Source organism: Echinops telfairi, unplaced genomic scaffold (assembly GCF_000313985.2).
Source record: "Echinops telfairi isolate 266 unplaced genomic scaffold, ASM31398v2 ScPeMD7_60;HRSCAF=208, whole genome shotgun sequence".
In the NCBI taxonomy this organism is placed as follows: domain Eukaryota; kingdom Metazoa; phylum Chordata; class Mammalia; order Afrosoricida; family Tenrecidae; genus Echinops; species Echinops telfairi.
In genome coordinates this window covers 30,547,271-30,563,439 of record NW_022103958.1, presented here as the reverse complement: position 1 = coordinate 30,563,439, position 16,169 = coordinate 30,547,271, and the positions used below count along the sequence as shown (strand labels likewise).

Genomic DNA, 16,169 nt, shown 5'->3' with positions numbered 1-16,169 from the left:
TCTTTATCGAGAGCTCTATAAATACCCTTTGCCTCCCAGCTCTTTCCTCTATTTCCATTGATTCTCCTCCTGTCCCACTATCATGCTCAGTCCCCACATAGACAGATAGATTGATTTATACAACATGAAGAAATAAAACAGCTAATTGTCCACACAGCAGTACAGAGGGCTCAGTTCAACCCACCAGGGCTGCTGGGTCCAAGGTCAAGGGAGCAGTTAGCTGAGTCTTCCCTAGGAACATCCAGGCAAAGTCCGCCCAAAGGCAGCAAACAACAGGGCAGGTTACCCAAGAGTCAGAAGCTCAGGAGCTTAATAAGCAGACTCTGATGGGATATTGAACTCAAGCAATGCAAGATGACAGAATCCACCAGCCTCAAGCTCAAGTGATGTACACACCAGCAGCATGGCGAAGCAGATCTTGAAGGAACCTCAAGCTCTAGCACAATGGTTCTCAACCTTCCTAATGCAATGACCCTTTAATATAGTTCCTCATGTTGTCATGACCCCCAACCATAAAATTATTTTCGTTGCTACTTCATAACTGTAATTTTGCTACTGTTATGAATCAGGCTACCCAGTGAAAGGGTCATTTGATCCCCAAAGTGATCACAATTCACAGATTGAGAACCGCTGCTCTAGCAACATGATCCATGGGTTGGCTGCCCCACAGATATTGTAGCTTACATGTTGGGGCAGAGAACTCACTAAAGCAGCCAAAAGCTGGTCCGATCACCAGAGAGCCATAGAGAGAGGGGTAGGCCTTTCTGAGCCATTTGTCTCTTTGCCCTCCAATCAAACTGCGACCTTATTAATCCCACATGTTCCTATTGGCCAGGTTGGCACAGTATACCTACCTATCACAGTTAGTAATGAATTCCAAGTCAGACCACACGCAGCTGGCTATTCAAACCCCAGGTTAAATTTTGTTTTCCAACATATTGCCTGGTTTAAGTTTGAAAAGAAGACTAGATATGCTGTGAAATCATTCAAGAAGGGGAAATACGGAGTGATGCAAACATCTCACTCCTTTGACCTAACTGCTCCCAAACCACTGTTAAAAAAAAAATGTTTCTCTTGTTCTCTGAAATCAACTTGTAGACATCTCAGCTCCTGAGGCTCATACCATTACTGTTGTTATGCTATTAAAACTTCTGCAGAGCTATTTTTCCAAGAAGAGTAGAAAAATTGGAGCTAGGTTGGGATTGCTTTGATTGCCGCTGATAGAGACATCTCTGAATTACATTAACTTCACATGCCCGAGTAACCTAACCCTCGACTCAAAGAGAAGGGAGATTGACGAGGCACAACCAGGAATCTTTTTTTTTTTTTTCAGCAAAATTGAGTTTACAATAACAGCTTTCAGAAATTGAGAAAATGTCAATGCAAGAAAATTAGTTCTAATGCAGGCTTAGCCGTGGAATTTTATTGAAAAAATTCTCATCCAAGCATGAAGCATTGAAATAATGAAGACATAGGAGAAACAGAGGAAATCACAGAGAGCCGCTATTTACAAGGAGAAGAAACCAGCACACGTGGATGATTGTGGATTTGAGCACAGAATACTTTGCCTGAGTTTGCTGTCAGTGACTCTTTGTCATCGGAGGCCTGTCTGACGATTTCAGCAAGTCTCCTGGGTGCATGCCTTTGTGTTTGCTCAGCAGAGAACAACAGTTGCAATATGTAAATAGGGTGCCTCTTCCCTTTGGATGCCTTGGGATATGGATAATAGATTGCTGGCTTTGTGCAGAGCAAACAGGTCTGTGTTACCAAGAATATGAATAATGTTGGTTTCCATAATTGCTAACATCTGGCTTTCCATAAATCTGTTAAATTGCATAGAAGTAGAATTAGATTTTTGTGTCATAAGTGAAGCAATTACATGGAACTCTGTAGGCAATATGGCCCTATATTCAACTGAAATCCTTTCATTCGGGAATGGTGAAAGCAAATCTTGGTTTTGTACATTGTTTTATTGCCCAAACGAGGTGTGTATGTCTTGATGCTCAGATTTCTTAATTTTAGGGATGTAAACATTGCCAATATTTTGAAATTTTGTAAATGGAAAATTAGAAAATATGTAAAGAGTAAATCATGGTTGTATATTAGTTGTCAGTTCAAATATTATTTTACAGATGATAAAGTACAGATCTTTTTGTAGCCACCGGAGGTAAATCAGTTGAAATTACATTGTGAGGCAATTCCTAGGGTGATGTCTTCATGGATTTTCCTCTGCCCTTTCTCTAGTGTTTGACATAGAATTGTGTGTATGTGTGTGTGTGTTGGGGGTGTGTGTTACACCCATGTATAATAATTGCCTTTACATTTCAATATGGTCCCTATGGGACTGTATTTGCAACCATACCCAAGGGATTTCCAGATGAAAACTCAAAATAAAATGCTTTCTTTCAAGAGAAGGGCTGTGGCTTTGCCTTGTGCTTATTAAAGTCTCCCTACAGGGAAAAGTTAATTTTACTGTATTATTGGCCTGTAATTTTCCTGAATTTCAGTTAATTCCATTTTAAAAGATGTTAGACAGCCACCATGCACTCTGTTGCATTGGGAAGAAAAGAGGAAATAAGATCCAGTCCCTGACTGCAATGAGCTCACCATCTATATGCAGAGATGAATAGATTAAACAGGAAACTCCCATAAGGATAAGGATAGAATTGCACATGAGCTATAGAGAAAGCAAAGAAGTTAATGACTATCTCATAGAATGAGGGATGGTGGTGCTGGAGCTTGATTTGGAAGGATATGTAAAAATTAGGGTAGCACAGAACTATCAGTGGTGCTCTTCTTAAATTAATGAATATATACTCTACCACTTTCCAAGCAGATGGAGAGAAAGAGATCAGAGGAGGTTACCGTGAGCACTAAGAAAGAGCACATTTAAATCACAGGCGCGGGAAGCAATCTGACATATCTGTGGTCCCTCCATTGCATTTAAATGGAACATGGAAGGTACAGAAAATAACTGAAGCATTAGATGAGGGAACCTTAGTGACACAGTGGGTTAAGTATTGTGCTGCTAACCAAAAGGCCAGTGTGGTTTTACACAGGAGAAAATGTGTGTGTGTGTGTGTGTGTGTGTGAAGGTGTTAAATAATGCACCCAAGGACATCAAACTGTGAAATGTGTGAAATGATGGTACTTGATAAGCCCTCAGGGGAAGAGAATGGTTCCAAATATAGATCATCCGCTCTGAAGTCCTTTTCTTTGGGAAGAATTGGAGGAGGGAGAGTGAGTTGGGCAATGAGCAGTTTCTAGACAGAGGCACCTTATGGTCAATTGGATTCAGGATTGCATGAGCATCACCAGAAAAAATGAGGAGCCCAATTGTACTTGACCTCAAATCCAGGCATCATAAATTAGGATCCTTTATGTAATTTTAAAAAGAGAGAGGAGAGAATCATGATCCACTAACTAAACAACTTGACAATTGGTCCTACGGTTGGTGGACAGACAAAAGGAAACCATGGCAGGACAGTTGTTAGGAGCGGTTGAATCAGTTGTGACTCACGGTGATGCTACCATCCAGCCCTGAACCATCCTCATGATTGTTATGCTTGGGCCCATTGTAGCCACTGTCTCAATCCATCCCATTAAGGGTCTTCTTTTTCAGAAGAAATTAGCTTCTGCAAATATTGTTGGAATTACAATGCCTTGTTTCACTTTATAGTTCTGCTGGGAGAATTAAGATTTTATACCAATTCAGTGCATGCAATCAGTAGAGAAACTAAGCCATTTATTGTTATTTTCAGTCACAGTGGGTTCAGAGTTCTAGCAAATTTTGAGTAATTATATCACCCACAGACCTTTTAAGTGAAAATACTGGATTTTTTTTAAATCAATTTATTGGGGCTCATAAAATTCATCACAAATTATAAGATCTTTTCCTTGAAAATGAGTTGCAGTATCTAGAGGGCAAAGAATTTGTGTAGATAAAACCATAGAACATTCAAGTATGCTGAAAGATCACTTCCGTGGAGAAAACCATAGTGTAGCTGGCAGAAGGTCCAGGATACCATTCTTCTTATAACATAACAGTAGATAAGTCACTTCATTTTGTAATGCCTTGGTTCCTCCTTTTGTAAAATGAGAAAAATTATTTTTGCCTTGATTTTAACTGACATACCACTGATTCATGCTGATGTTTTAGACCAAAGTAGACTGTCTTTTTAGGCTTCTGAGGATGTAAATATTTACAGGAGCAGAAAGATGAGATAGTGGATTTGAACTGCTTATTTTGAGATTGGCAGTCCAACAGCTAACCCACTAATACCATCAGGGTTCTTTATCCATTGACATAACCAATAATAAGGAACTTTGAAAAACTGTGAAACAATGTACCCAAATCTAAAATAGTAGCAATAGCATTGATATTAGGATTTTCAAATTGCTCCCAACTGTTAGGGGAAAATGCTACTTTTGATGACCTTTTTCTTTAGTTTAGCTCAGCTGTTCACGTGAGCAAATGCCTACAATCTTGTACATGTTGTAAGATGAAATTCAGGATGTAAAATAAGTTAACACACACTTTTGTTATTCTCACTTAATATAAGTGCCAGGCCTACCACTGATTAGCCTACCAATTATCCATATAATTTCCTGTGCCCCTGATTATCTCCATGAGAACAGTGTTTGACATGTCATTGTCAACCTTTGTAGCATTTAATATGCAGAGCCTCTTTGAGAGTTCCCTGGGTGGGGGTCGGGGGGATGAAATTGTTGCTATCATCTGGAGAAACTTTGAAAGGCATGGCGTGGATTAGTCTGGGTCGTAGAGATACTGTTAGACACATAAGCAAGGTTTATGTAATAGAGTTGAATGGCCTCAGAATCAGGGCCAACCCAGAAGCTACTGGAGGCCACATTTCATCTAAGTATGGCCGCCTTGAGAGGTAGTAGGCTTTCCGCTGGGTTTGAGCTCAAGCCAGGGCTCAGCAGCTAAGTATTGGAGTTGGCTGAGATTTTTGCATGTTAAGGTAAACTGACAGGATTTAATTTTTCCTTCCATGCTTGACTGCCAATGAGAAACAGCACGGTATATAGATCTGTCTTCCATCAACATCCATGCTATACTCTACTGTAGCTATGAGATATGTTCTCATGTGAGCTAACCTTCTGCTGGTCATGAGACGGTGAGGCTTTGATTAGGCAAGGTGTCAACTTTATGCCCTCTTATTTCAGCCTTGGCCCCAGGATCTGGTGGCAGCCTAATTGGGCTATGTGTACCCGAAGTGGCTAATCGATCTATTCACACCTTTCCTAAAGGTCTCGTATTTCCATAGGGTATATCCACTTTGTTAATGAATTACCATGGTTCAGGGCCTTCGGATAGAATGGTTCTTGAGAATATCTGAAAGCATTCACTACTGCTACTGCATATTTCAGTCATTGGTGTCAGATTTGAGGTGCTATTTATTAGCTATACACAAGACCTATGCAATTTAACACCTATGAGCCCCAGCTCAATGTTTGCCAAATTGAGATAAGATCGGATTCTCCAACAGAGCTGCCTTGCAGAGTAAATGATGATGATGCATGTGACTAGCTTCACACAGTATTTAGCATAAAGTAAATATCTGAGAATGTTCGTTATTGCTATTCTGAGTTATTATTTTCTGAGTTCCGTTGGCTCATGTCTAAAACTCTGAATTATTCCTTTACTGCAGACATCGATGAATGTGCCTTAAGAACTCATACCTGTTGGAACGATTCTGCCTGCATCAATCTGGCAGGAGGCTTTGACTGCCTCTGTCCTTCTGGTCCCTCTTGCTCTGGTGACTGTCCTCATGAAGGAGGACTGAAGCATAATGGGCAGGTGTGGACACTGAAAGAAGACAGGTGTTCTGTGTGTTCCTGCAAGGTGAGTCTAAAATGTGCAGCAGAAACTCTTGTTTCTTTTCTCTCTCCTTCCTTTCTTCCTCCCTCTCCTATCTGTTCCCTCATACCACAGGCTGTTGATTCTTGGCTGTCCTGTAATCCCTAAGATGGTTTCTCTGGTTGTAATCCACACTCAAGCCAATGATGATGTTGACTGACAGGCAAGCATGTAATTGACTGTGCTTTGTAACTGACTGTGTTGTTAGTGAAAGGTAGGACGAGGGGTACAGGAGAAACATAGAGAAATGCCAATGCTGCTTTTCCTCCTCAGGGCAGGCCAGGCCTTTAAGGTTGATTAGAGTGCTTGATTATTGAGCTCTTATTCACCCAGGGGCTTATTAAAAACTAGAATGGTCACTTGATGAACTTGCTCCCTTTGGTGGGGACATCCTCCCAGAAGGCAAGGCTCACACACTTGTTTCTGCAGTAAGACAGATGGACATCCATTCAGAACAGATGATAATGATAGTGTGAGGCCTCTTGGTACCTGATGGCATCATTGTTCTCAGTGCTGGGCTATTTCTTACATTAGGTTGTTAAGAAGTGAATTCAGTGCTTGTGGAAATAAAATTCTGTCATCATCTGGTTCATACTTTATACTTTTGCTTTATTCTTTGCAAAATGGGCCTATTAAAGTGTTTGATTTCCTTGTGCTTTGTTTCTTCTTTAGGTGGCCCTCTCTATTTATTTCCCATTGCTGTTACTGTGCTGAATGTTTTCTATTGTATTCCTATGCCTGTTAATCTTAGGCTTTGTGCGCACAGGAAGCTAGAGAAATTATTTGTTTAATAGTTTCGTAGAGAGTGGGGCTTTCTGATAAATTTCCAGAGTGCTCCCTAGGAATAGAGTTGAAATGAATCTTGAGACTTCATCTAGCTCATTAACTAGCCTTCAATTATGCCACTCTTTAATAGACCTAGGGGTAGCTATTTAGTGGCACTCATTAATCAAGTGTTGAGGTCATGACCTCATAGTGCCTGTCCCCCTAAAAACATTTCCATACACACAAACTTTGGTCTATTGCCCCCACTTATTGAGTACCTCTTCTGTTTATAAAAAAGAAATGCAGTTGCTGTAAGTCATTTCCAACTTATGGTGGCTGTGTGTGTTAGAGTAGAATTGTAGAATTCCATAGGGTTTCAGTGACTAATTTTTCAGATGAAAATTGCCAGGTGTTTATTCTGAGGCTCCTCTGAGTTGACTGAAATCTCCAATCTTTCTGTTAGTAGCCAACCAAGTTAACTCTCTTTGCCACTTAGGGACTTCCCTATGTTACACACACACACACACACACACACACACACACACACACACTATGCTGTAATTTACTAACAGTATCACATCTAACCCTTACACCTCACTCCTGTAAGATGAGGAAACTGAAGTTCAAAGGGGTTAGGCAACTTGTCCTATTATCAAAACAACAACAATAACAACACACTCCTCTGTTAACGAGTCAATACTGACTCATAGCGACTCTATGTAGGGTTTCCAAATTTAAATCTTTATGGGAACAGATGGCCTGATCTTTCTCCTATGGGGAAGCTGTAGGGTTGAACTACCACCTTGCTGTTAACAACCCAAAGCTTATCCCATTATACCATCTGCTAAGCTGTAGATCGAACTCCAGTTCCTTTTCCCATCTAGATACACTCTACAGATGGTAGCTGTGGATATATTGAAAAACAGTTCAACATCATTCAACCCAACCTGACTGATAAAAAAATGGTCAATTCAGGACTAAGTTACAAACCATGTGAAACATGCCTCCAACAAATTTTTAAAATCAATTTATTAGGGACCTTTACAGCTCTTACCACAATCCATCCATGGTGTCAAGCACATTTGTACATATGTTGCCTTCATCGTTTTAAAAACATTTTCTTTCTACTTGAGCCCTTGGTATGAGCTTATTTCCCTCCTCCCCCTCTCCCTCCCTTACGAACCCTTGATAATTTATAAATTATTTTTTCATGTCTTACACCAACTACTGTTTCCTTTCACCCATTTTTTCTGTTGTTCATTCCCTTGGGAGGGGGTTGTATATCGATCATTGTGATCACTTCCCCCTTTCCCCCCCCACCTTCCCCTTCCCCTCTTGGTATTGCTACGCTAATTATTGATCCTGAGGGCTTTATCTATCCTGGATTCCCTGTCTTGAGAGCTCTCATCTCTCCTAGTGCACATGCTCTGGTCTAGCCAGATTTTTAAGGTAGAATTGGGGACATGATAGTGGGGGCAGTGGTGGGTAGGAAGCATTAAAGAACTAGAGGAAATTTCTAAACTTCCTCAGTGCTATACTGCACCTTGACTGGCTCGTCTCTTCCTTGTGACACTTCTGTGAGGGGATGTCCAATTGTCTACATATGGGCTTTGGGTCTCCACTCCATACTCCCCCTCATTCCCATTGATATGCCTCATAATCACACAGGCTGGTGTGCTTCTTCCATATGGGCTTTGTTGCTTGTTTATCTTCAAGCCTTTAACACTCCAGATGCTATAGCTTTGTATAGCTGGGCACCATCAGCTTTCTTCACCACATTTGCTTATGCACCCATTTTGTCTTCAGCGATCTTGTCAGGAAGGTGAGCATCACAGAATGCCCAGTTATTAGAGCAAAGTGTTTGTGCATTGAGGGAGTACTTGATTAGAGGCCCAATGTCCATTTGCACTTCAATACATAACATATATTTATGTACATAGTTTCTATTTATCATTATATATAAATATACTTATATGTATACATCCCTGTATTTATACCTCTATAAATGTCCTTTAAGCTCCTAAGTATGATAGTTAAACATGCCCTTACTCATAGGGTGAAAGTTTTAATGAGGAGAAACTGGTAATGAGATGGAATAATTGAGTTGAGATGATCTTCATTGAAGAATTTGATATAGAGATCTCAGTTTAACGAGCAAAATAACCAAAAAACCTCCTTTGCTACTTCTAGTCCAGAAGTGTGGCTTTCCTACTGTTTGCTGATGAGCATAACATAATGAATCCAGATTCTTTGTGGGCTTCCCAGATACTCGAGGACCTGGGTAGTGTGAGACTAACATTTCTTTTGCAGCTTTTAAAGTTTAATTAATTTTTAAAATTTAAGCTCATGATAAAGCAGAGAACTTAATAATTAAAATTTCCCAGAGCTTCATTAATTATCTATATTAATAATCCAACCAGCCCAAATTGATTTATTCTGTTTTGGCTCCTAAAATAACTCCTCTAAGTCTTAAGAGAATAAGACTAAAATTTCCCAAGGAGAGGAACAATTCTCCTAATCTGTTTATTGGTGTTATATTTTGATACCCCTTCTTCTTTTATGGGAAAAAAAAATGCCAGGCAGCATTTCTTTTTAAATTTTTTTTCAAGATCATTTTATTGGGGGCTCTTACAACAATCCATACATCAATTGTATCAAGGATATTTGTACATATGTTGCCATCATTATTTTCATGTCTTACACCAACCACTGTCTCCCTTCCCCCACGGTATCTGTTGTCTGTCCCCTTGGGCGTGCATGATGATCATCATGATTGGTTCCCCCTTCCTCCCCACCTTCTCTCTACCCTTCTGGTATCACTACTCCCATTCCTGATCCTGGATTCCGTGTGTCATGAGCTCTTATCTCTTATCTGTACCATGATAGTGGGGTGTGAGGAAGCCTCAAGGAACCAGAGGAATTTTGTGTGTTTCCTTGGTGCTATACTATGCCCTGATTGATTCATTCCTTCATTGTGACCCTTCTGTGAGGGGATGTCCCCATTGTCTACCAATGGGTTTTATATCACTGCTCTGACCTCCCATGTTCTCAACCATATGGATTTTTGTTTATTTGTTTTGGATCTTCTGATAGCTGTTACCCAAACCTGTCAACACCTTATCTCACAGGCTACTGTGCTTCTTCTATGTGGGCTTGTTGCTTCTCTGCTAGATGGCTGCTTGCTTATCTTCAAACCTTTAAGACCCCAGACGCTATCTCTTTTGATAGCCAGGCACCATTCACTTTCTTTACCACATATGCTTATACAACCATTTTGTCTTCAGTGAGCATGCCACAAGGGTGAGCACCACAGAATGCCAGATTGTTAGAACACAGTGTTCTTGCATTGAGACAAGGCTTGAGCAGAGGCTGAGAGTCTGTCCACTACCTCGGTGTATTGCCATATAAATATGTGTACATTGGTCAATACCTTTATTTTTATTAATTAATGTATTTACATATGTACATTATGTATATCTATGTTTATACCTCTATCCATAGCTTTGCTTCCTATATCTTTCCTGTTTCAACTTACCTTCGTCCTGCCTCACCATCATGTTCACCCTTCTTCTGCTGTTAGTAATTCCTCTCAGCTAGCTTGCTGTTGCTCCAAAACCCCCAGGATCTCTACGTGCTCCTCATTGTTGCTGTTAATTCCTAAGTTGTTCCCCAAAAGCCTTCAGTCCCATTGTTTCTCCTCAGAAACAATGAAGGATCACATGCCTATCTTATATAGGTAGGCAAGCCAACAACAACAGAGACAAAATAAAAATAAATAACTAGCAAAAGAAAATGAAAAAGCATATAAAATTCCAGGTCTGTCCATTGACCTTTATGACTATCTCCCCACCAGTCCTGGGTGGTTCCAGTACTGCCCCTCCTAAAATCTATTTTGGGAGCTCCTCAGGGACTTTGTGGCTTGGCTTTGCTCTTGCTGCTAATCTGTTATGTACCCTTCTTGGTTCGCCCCACTGTAGGGGGTTTAGACAGGACTCACTCCCCGCCATGTGTCCCCAGTATTGTCCTTTACTGCAGTATGCTCAAATAGGGACATGTCTTGAGCTGTTGTCGGCCCTCCAGTCCTCTCTACCTTAGCAGCTCCGTGCAAGGACATCGTCCTCAGGGCTTGGTGTACCAATGCAGAATCTAGACTCACACTCTCTTTTATTCCTTCTTGGTTTGCTTCCAGTGGGTGTGGCAGGCTTTCCCCTCTCCAACCAGTAGGTTTAGTGTTGTCCTCTGTAGCACATCCTTCTCGGGAGGATTCAGTTTGGCTTTGATTGGGGCTAGTCCTCTAGCCTGCTCTGTTCATGAGTTGTTCCATGTGGTTACATTGCCCCCAAGGTTTGACACGCCATGGTGGGGTCTGCATGAACACTCCCATTTCTGTGGAGACATAAACAATACCCTCCCCCTGTAGGGTTAGTGCCCTGCTACCTAATACCATTGTCGCCCTCTCCCCTACCCACCTTTCTCCCTTACCCCGCCCCCTCACACACCTTTCCTCTTCTTTGTGTTGGAATGAATTGTCCATCCTTGGGTTTGACCTGTCCCCGCCCAACTGTCTGTACCTTAGCCCTATAAAGCTGAGCATGACATTTTAATTAAAATATATCTGGTACCAAAATTATAAAGTTTTTGGAGCCGACAACGATGTCGACAAAATTGCCGCGCTTTACTAGTGCAAATGCATACCGCTATATATTTTGGTTGTTACATATGTTGATAACTATGAAAGTAAAGAATAAAAACAAAAGTTTTTTCCTGAAATTAAAAATTCAGGCGTTATTAGTATGAGATAAGCGGCTTTTCTTCTTTACCTACTGTGTTGATTATACTTACTCAGTGGACTTATGTTGTACTTGCCCTTTTGTGATTGGCTGTCTTCGCTTAGCATAATTTCCTCCAACTCTTCCCATGAGACAATATGCTTCTTGTCATCATCAGTGCTTTTTAGTGATGTGTAGTACTCCATTGTGTGCATGTGCCAGAGTTTTCTAATTTACTCATCTATCGATGGAAATTTAGTTTGTTTCCAATTCTTTTCTATTGTGTATTGTGCCACAGTAAATACTGGAGCACAAGCAATTGGTTGTGGTCTATTTCTTACCTCTTCTGGGCTTTAAATATCACCAGATGGCTTTTCACAGAGGTTGTAAATGTCTACAAGACCAGCAACAGTGGAGGAGAGTTCCTATCTCACCACATTCCTCCAACATTTGTTACTCTCTGATTTTCTGATTTCGGTTACCTTTAAGGGTGTTAGGTGGTATCTCATTGTTTTAATTTGCATTTCTCTGAAGGTTAATGATCATGAACATGTTCTAATATGTTTATTGGCCATTTTGGTCTCCTCTCATGAAACTTCTGTTCAGGTCTTTTACCCACTTCCTCAGGGGGTTGACTGTTTTCTTCTATTTGCAGGCTAGGAGGGTATGATAGATTTTAGTGATAAGCCCTTTGTCTGTTGAGTAATTGCTAAAAATTCTCTCCGAGTCTGTGGGTCCTTTTGTTACTTTTGGTGAAGTCTTTTGATGCACACAGGTGTTTTATCCTCAGTAAATCCCATTTTTCGATTTCAGCATCATCTGTGTATATACCCCTTCCCTATTACAGTAAACCTGTGTATCCACTGTGCCAAGGTTCTTAGGTTTGTCCCAGTTCCTTCATAGATGATCCTGATAGTTTGGGGTTTTACTTCTAAGCCTGTGATCCACCTTGAATTTGTTCTTGTGCATGGGATGATGTAAGGGTCTTGTTTCATTTTTTTATAGGTGGATGCCCATTGTTTCCAGCACCGCTTGTTAAAGAGGGTACCAACCTCCCACTTGCTGCTCTTTGGGCCATTGTTAAAGATCAGTCTATATATTGATGGTTTTATTTCTCGGTTTTCTGTTCTTTTTCATTGGTCTGAGTAACTGTCATTATTCCAGTATCAGACAGTTGTGACTACTGTGACTGCATATCAGGTAGTAAAGTAAGGTAGGGCAAGCCCTCTGACTTTTTCCTTCTTCTTGAGGAGTTCTCTGCTAATTCTGGGCTTCTTTCCTATCCATGTGAAATTGGTGGTCAGTTTTTCCAATTCTTTGAAGAAAGTTTTTGGCATTTGAATCAGGAAAGCATCAAACGTACATAGTGCCTTGGATAAGATTGACGTCTTTACTATACTGAGTCTTCTGATTCACGAACGTGGGGTATTCTTCCATTTGTGGAGGTCGCTTTTGGTTTCTTGTAGTAGGGTTCTATAGATTTCCTTGTATAAGACTTTTTGTTGTTTTGTTTGATATATCCCTCGATCTTTCAGTTTGTTCTTGCGTATTTTGAAGGATACTGGCCTTCTTGATCTCCACTGCAAACCAATAGGCTTCAGTTTGACGATCTTGTATCCCACCACTCTTCCATATTAATCTATCACTGCCAGTACTTCTGTTGTGGAACTTTTCAGCTTTTTAATATCTAGTATCATATCATCTGCAAATAGTGATAGTTTTACCTCCTCCTCTCCTAGATGGATACCTTTAATGTCCTTCCACTGCCTTATGTTGTTAGCTAGAATATCAAGTACAAAGTTGAAAGGAAATGGGGACAAGAGACCATCTTTGTTTTATATATTTTTCTATTCTATTGGCCAATGTTTTGTTAGTGATGTTTGCATCTATGTTCATTAGAGATATCAGTCTATGGTTCTCTAGTCCTGTGGGATCCTTGCCCTGTTTAGGTATCAAAGTTATACTGGCTTCATAGAATGAGTTTGGGAGTTTGCAGTCTTTTTTTTTTTTTTGCTATGGAATAATTTGTGGAAGATTGGCGTCTGCTCCTCCCTGAATGCCTGGTAAAATTCTCCTGTGAAGCCATCTTGTCCAGGAGATTTTTCGTTGGTAATTTCTTGATAACCATATCTATTTCTTTTGCCATGGTCTATTGAAGTTCTTGACCTCTGTTTGGGATAATCTAGGCAAGGGATTGTTTTTCCAGGTATTTGTCCATGTTTTTTATGTTGTTGAATACATTAGACTACAGGCCTTCATAGTACTTTGTGATTATCCCTTTAATCTCTTTGGTGTCCATTTTGATTTCTCCATTTTCATCCCTCATCCTAGCTATTGATGTTTGCCCCTTCCTTTCCTTGGTTATATTTGCCAATGGTATGTTAATTCTGTAGATCCTTTCAAAGAACCACCTTTTGCTGTGTTGATTTTTTGCACTGTTCTCCTGTCTCCCCACTCATTAACTGTGCTCTGATTTTTAATATTTCTTTTATTTTTCTATTAGAGGGGTTGTTCTGTTGACTCTGTTTTAATTGCTGGAGATTTTGTGATGTGTGTCAGTCATAAGTCTTTTCTCCTTTTTCCTATATACATTACCTCCTAAAAATCACCTCTGATAACTATGTATCCCATAGGTGAAGCAGTACCCATTTGTGTCACAGAAGATTGTTATTCAACCTCCAGGTTTTTGCCCAATTTTTTCTGGTCATCCTGTTGATCTCCAGCTTTATGGTGTGATGGACTGGGAGGGATGTCTGAGCTATCTCTAAGTGTTTGAATTTACTCAGGCTTGACTTGTGTCTCAGCATGTGATCTATTTTTGAAAATGAATCATGTGCACTTGAAAAGAAGGATTTTTAGAGCCCTCTATCCCAATGCAAAAAGATTCTCAATCAGGTCCATTCGACTAAGTGTAGTGTTTAGCTCTTTAACTTCCTTGCTGAACTTCTTTCCAGTGATCTATCCTTCTCTGATAGCAGTGTATTGAAGTCACCTACTATGATGATTTCTTTTTTCATCTTTTGAATAGTTTGATGAATTTTGCGGATCTTTCATTAGGCACATATATATATTTAGTTTGCTTACTGGTCTACTGATTCTTTGAGCATTACCCTCTTTCCCCGAGAATAAGACAGTGTCATATTAATTTTTGCTCCCAAATATGCTCCAGGTCTTATTTTCAGGGGATATCTTATTTTTCCATGAAGAAGAATACGGTACAAATTTATTGTTGAACAACAAAAAATGAAATTTATTACCTGTATATGGTACGGTAGTAGTTGCCATCACAAACCAGCATAACCAGACAAGCTGTGAATCCTACAGTATCAAGCACTTCCTGTCTGCTCTGGCTGCGCTGTGGCCAACAGTGAGCTGCGTGGCGGCACCCGCCTCTACAGTCCAGAGTTACAGTAGCTTGGGGGGGGGCCTTATTATCGGGGATGTCTTACTTTTGGGGAACACGGTATACAGTGCCCATCCTTGTCTCTTGTTATGGTTTGCACCTTGAGGTCGATTTTGTTGGAGTTTAGGATTGCAACCCCTACTTTTTTTAAACTGCTGTTTGCCTGGGATATTTCCCACCAGCCTTATTCTTAGTCTAATATTGTCTGCAAGCTAAAGATATATCACTTGCAGGCAATATATTGATGGGCTCTGTTTTCTAAGCCAGTCTGTTAACCTTTGTCTTTTAGTGGAAGAGTTCAGATGTTGACATTCAGAGTTATTACCACCATCTGTGGTTTCATTGCTGTCATGTCATACCTTTTGTGTTGGGTGTTTTCCCAACTTCCTTCATATCAGTGTGCTGTATTTATGTGGGGAGCTTCATTTTTGCCTTCTTTTTCCTCTGTAGCAATGTTAACTTGGTAATTGATTTAGCGGGTTGACTTCTGGAAAGAGAAGTGTTATATGGTGGCCTCCTGCTTGTAGTTGGTCACAGTCAGTCAGCAAGGATGACTTGCAGGTTTGGCTGCCTTATGGCCTAGTCTTTGAGTTTTTCCTTGTCTAGGAAGACTTTTACCTCACGGTCTACCTTAATTGATAGTTTGGCATGTTAGAGGATTCTCAGGTTGGCGGGTTTTTTTTTTTTCTTTCAGCTTTCAGAAGATTTTACTCCACTTTCTCCTCCTCTTCATGTGAGCATATTCTTACCTGAGTACCATTGTATGTGACCACCTTTTTTGATCTTGCTGCTCTTAAAATTTTCTTTTTCCTCAAAATTGGATAATTTAACTAATATGTGCTGTGGTGAGTTCTTTCTAGAGTTTACTCTAATTGGTGTCCTCTCTGCTTCCTGTATGAATGTCTGACTCTCATTCAGTATTGTTGGGAAGTTTGCTTCCAGGAATCTTGTTTTTCTTCACAGCATTTGACATTGCCTCATATTTTCGTCTGCCTAATTGTCCTCTGGATATCTGGTACAATTCTATACCTCTCTTAGTCTGTTGGTGAGGTCTGTGATCTTGTGTTTTGCTTCTGTCACCTTGGATCCATTAGTGCTTTTATTTCCTTTTGATGCGTGGACTTCATCTCCTCTATCATTGTGTCCTTGTTCTATATTGCTTCTCTCATACCTGTATTACTCCAAGCAGCATTCTGAAGATTTGTTTTTTGTGGCAGATCAATGTCTGATTCTTCTATGAGCATTGTTAACTTTACAGCTTCCTCCGCTGTTGCATTTTGTTTTTCTTGCTGGAGGGGGTTGAGGGATGTAGCTGTTTGCAAGTCATTTTGGAAGAACTGGGTGCCAT

The 16,169-nt window shown here is 40.3% G+C and overlaps 1 protein-coding gene across 2 annotated transcripts in view; it reads left to right on the top strand.

Annotated features, from left to right (window-relative positions):
• NELL1 (neural EGFL like 1) overlaps positions 1-16,169 on the top strand; it is a 1,001,735-nt gene that overhangs the window by 973,925 nt on the left and 11,641 nt on the right. For both annotated transcript variants that reach the window (XM_004711602.2, XM_004711601.2), the window contains one exon: positions 5,676-5,869. In XM_004711602.2, coding sequence (XP_004711659.2) covers positions 5,676-5,869 — 194 coding nt within the window. The remainder of the gene's footprint in view (positions 1-5,675; positions 5,870-16,169) is intronic.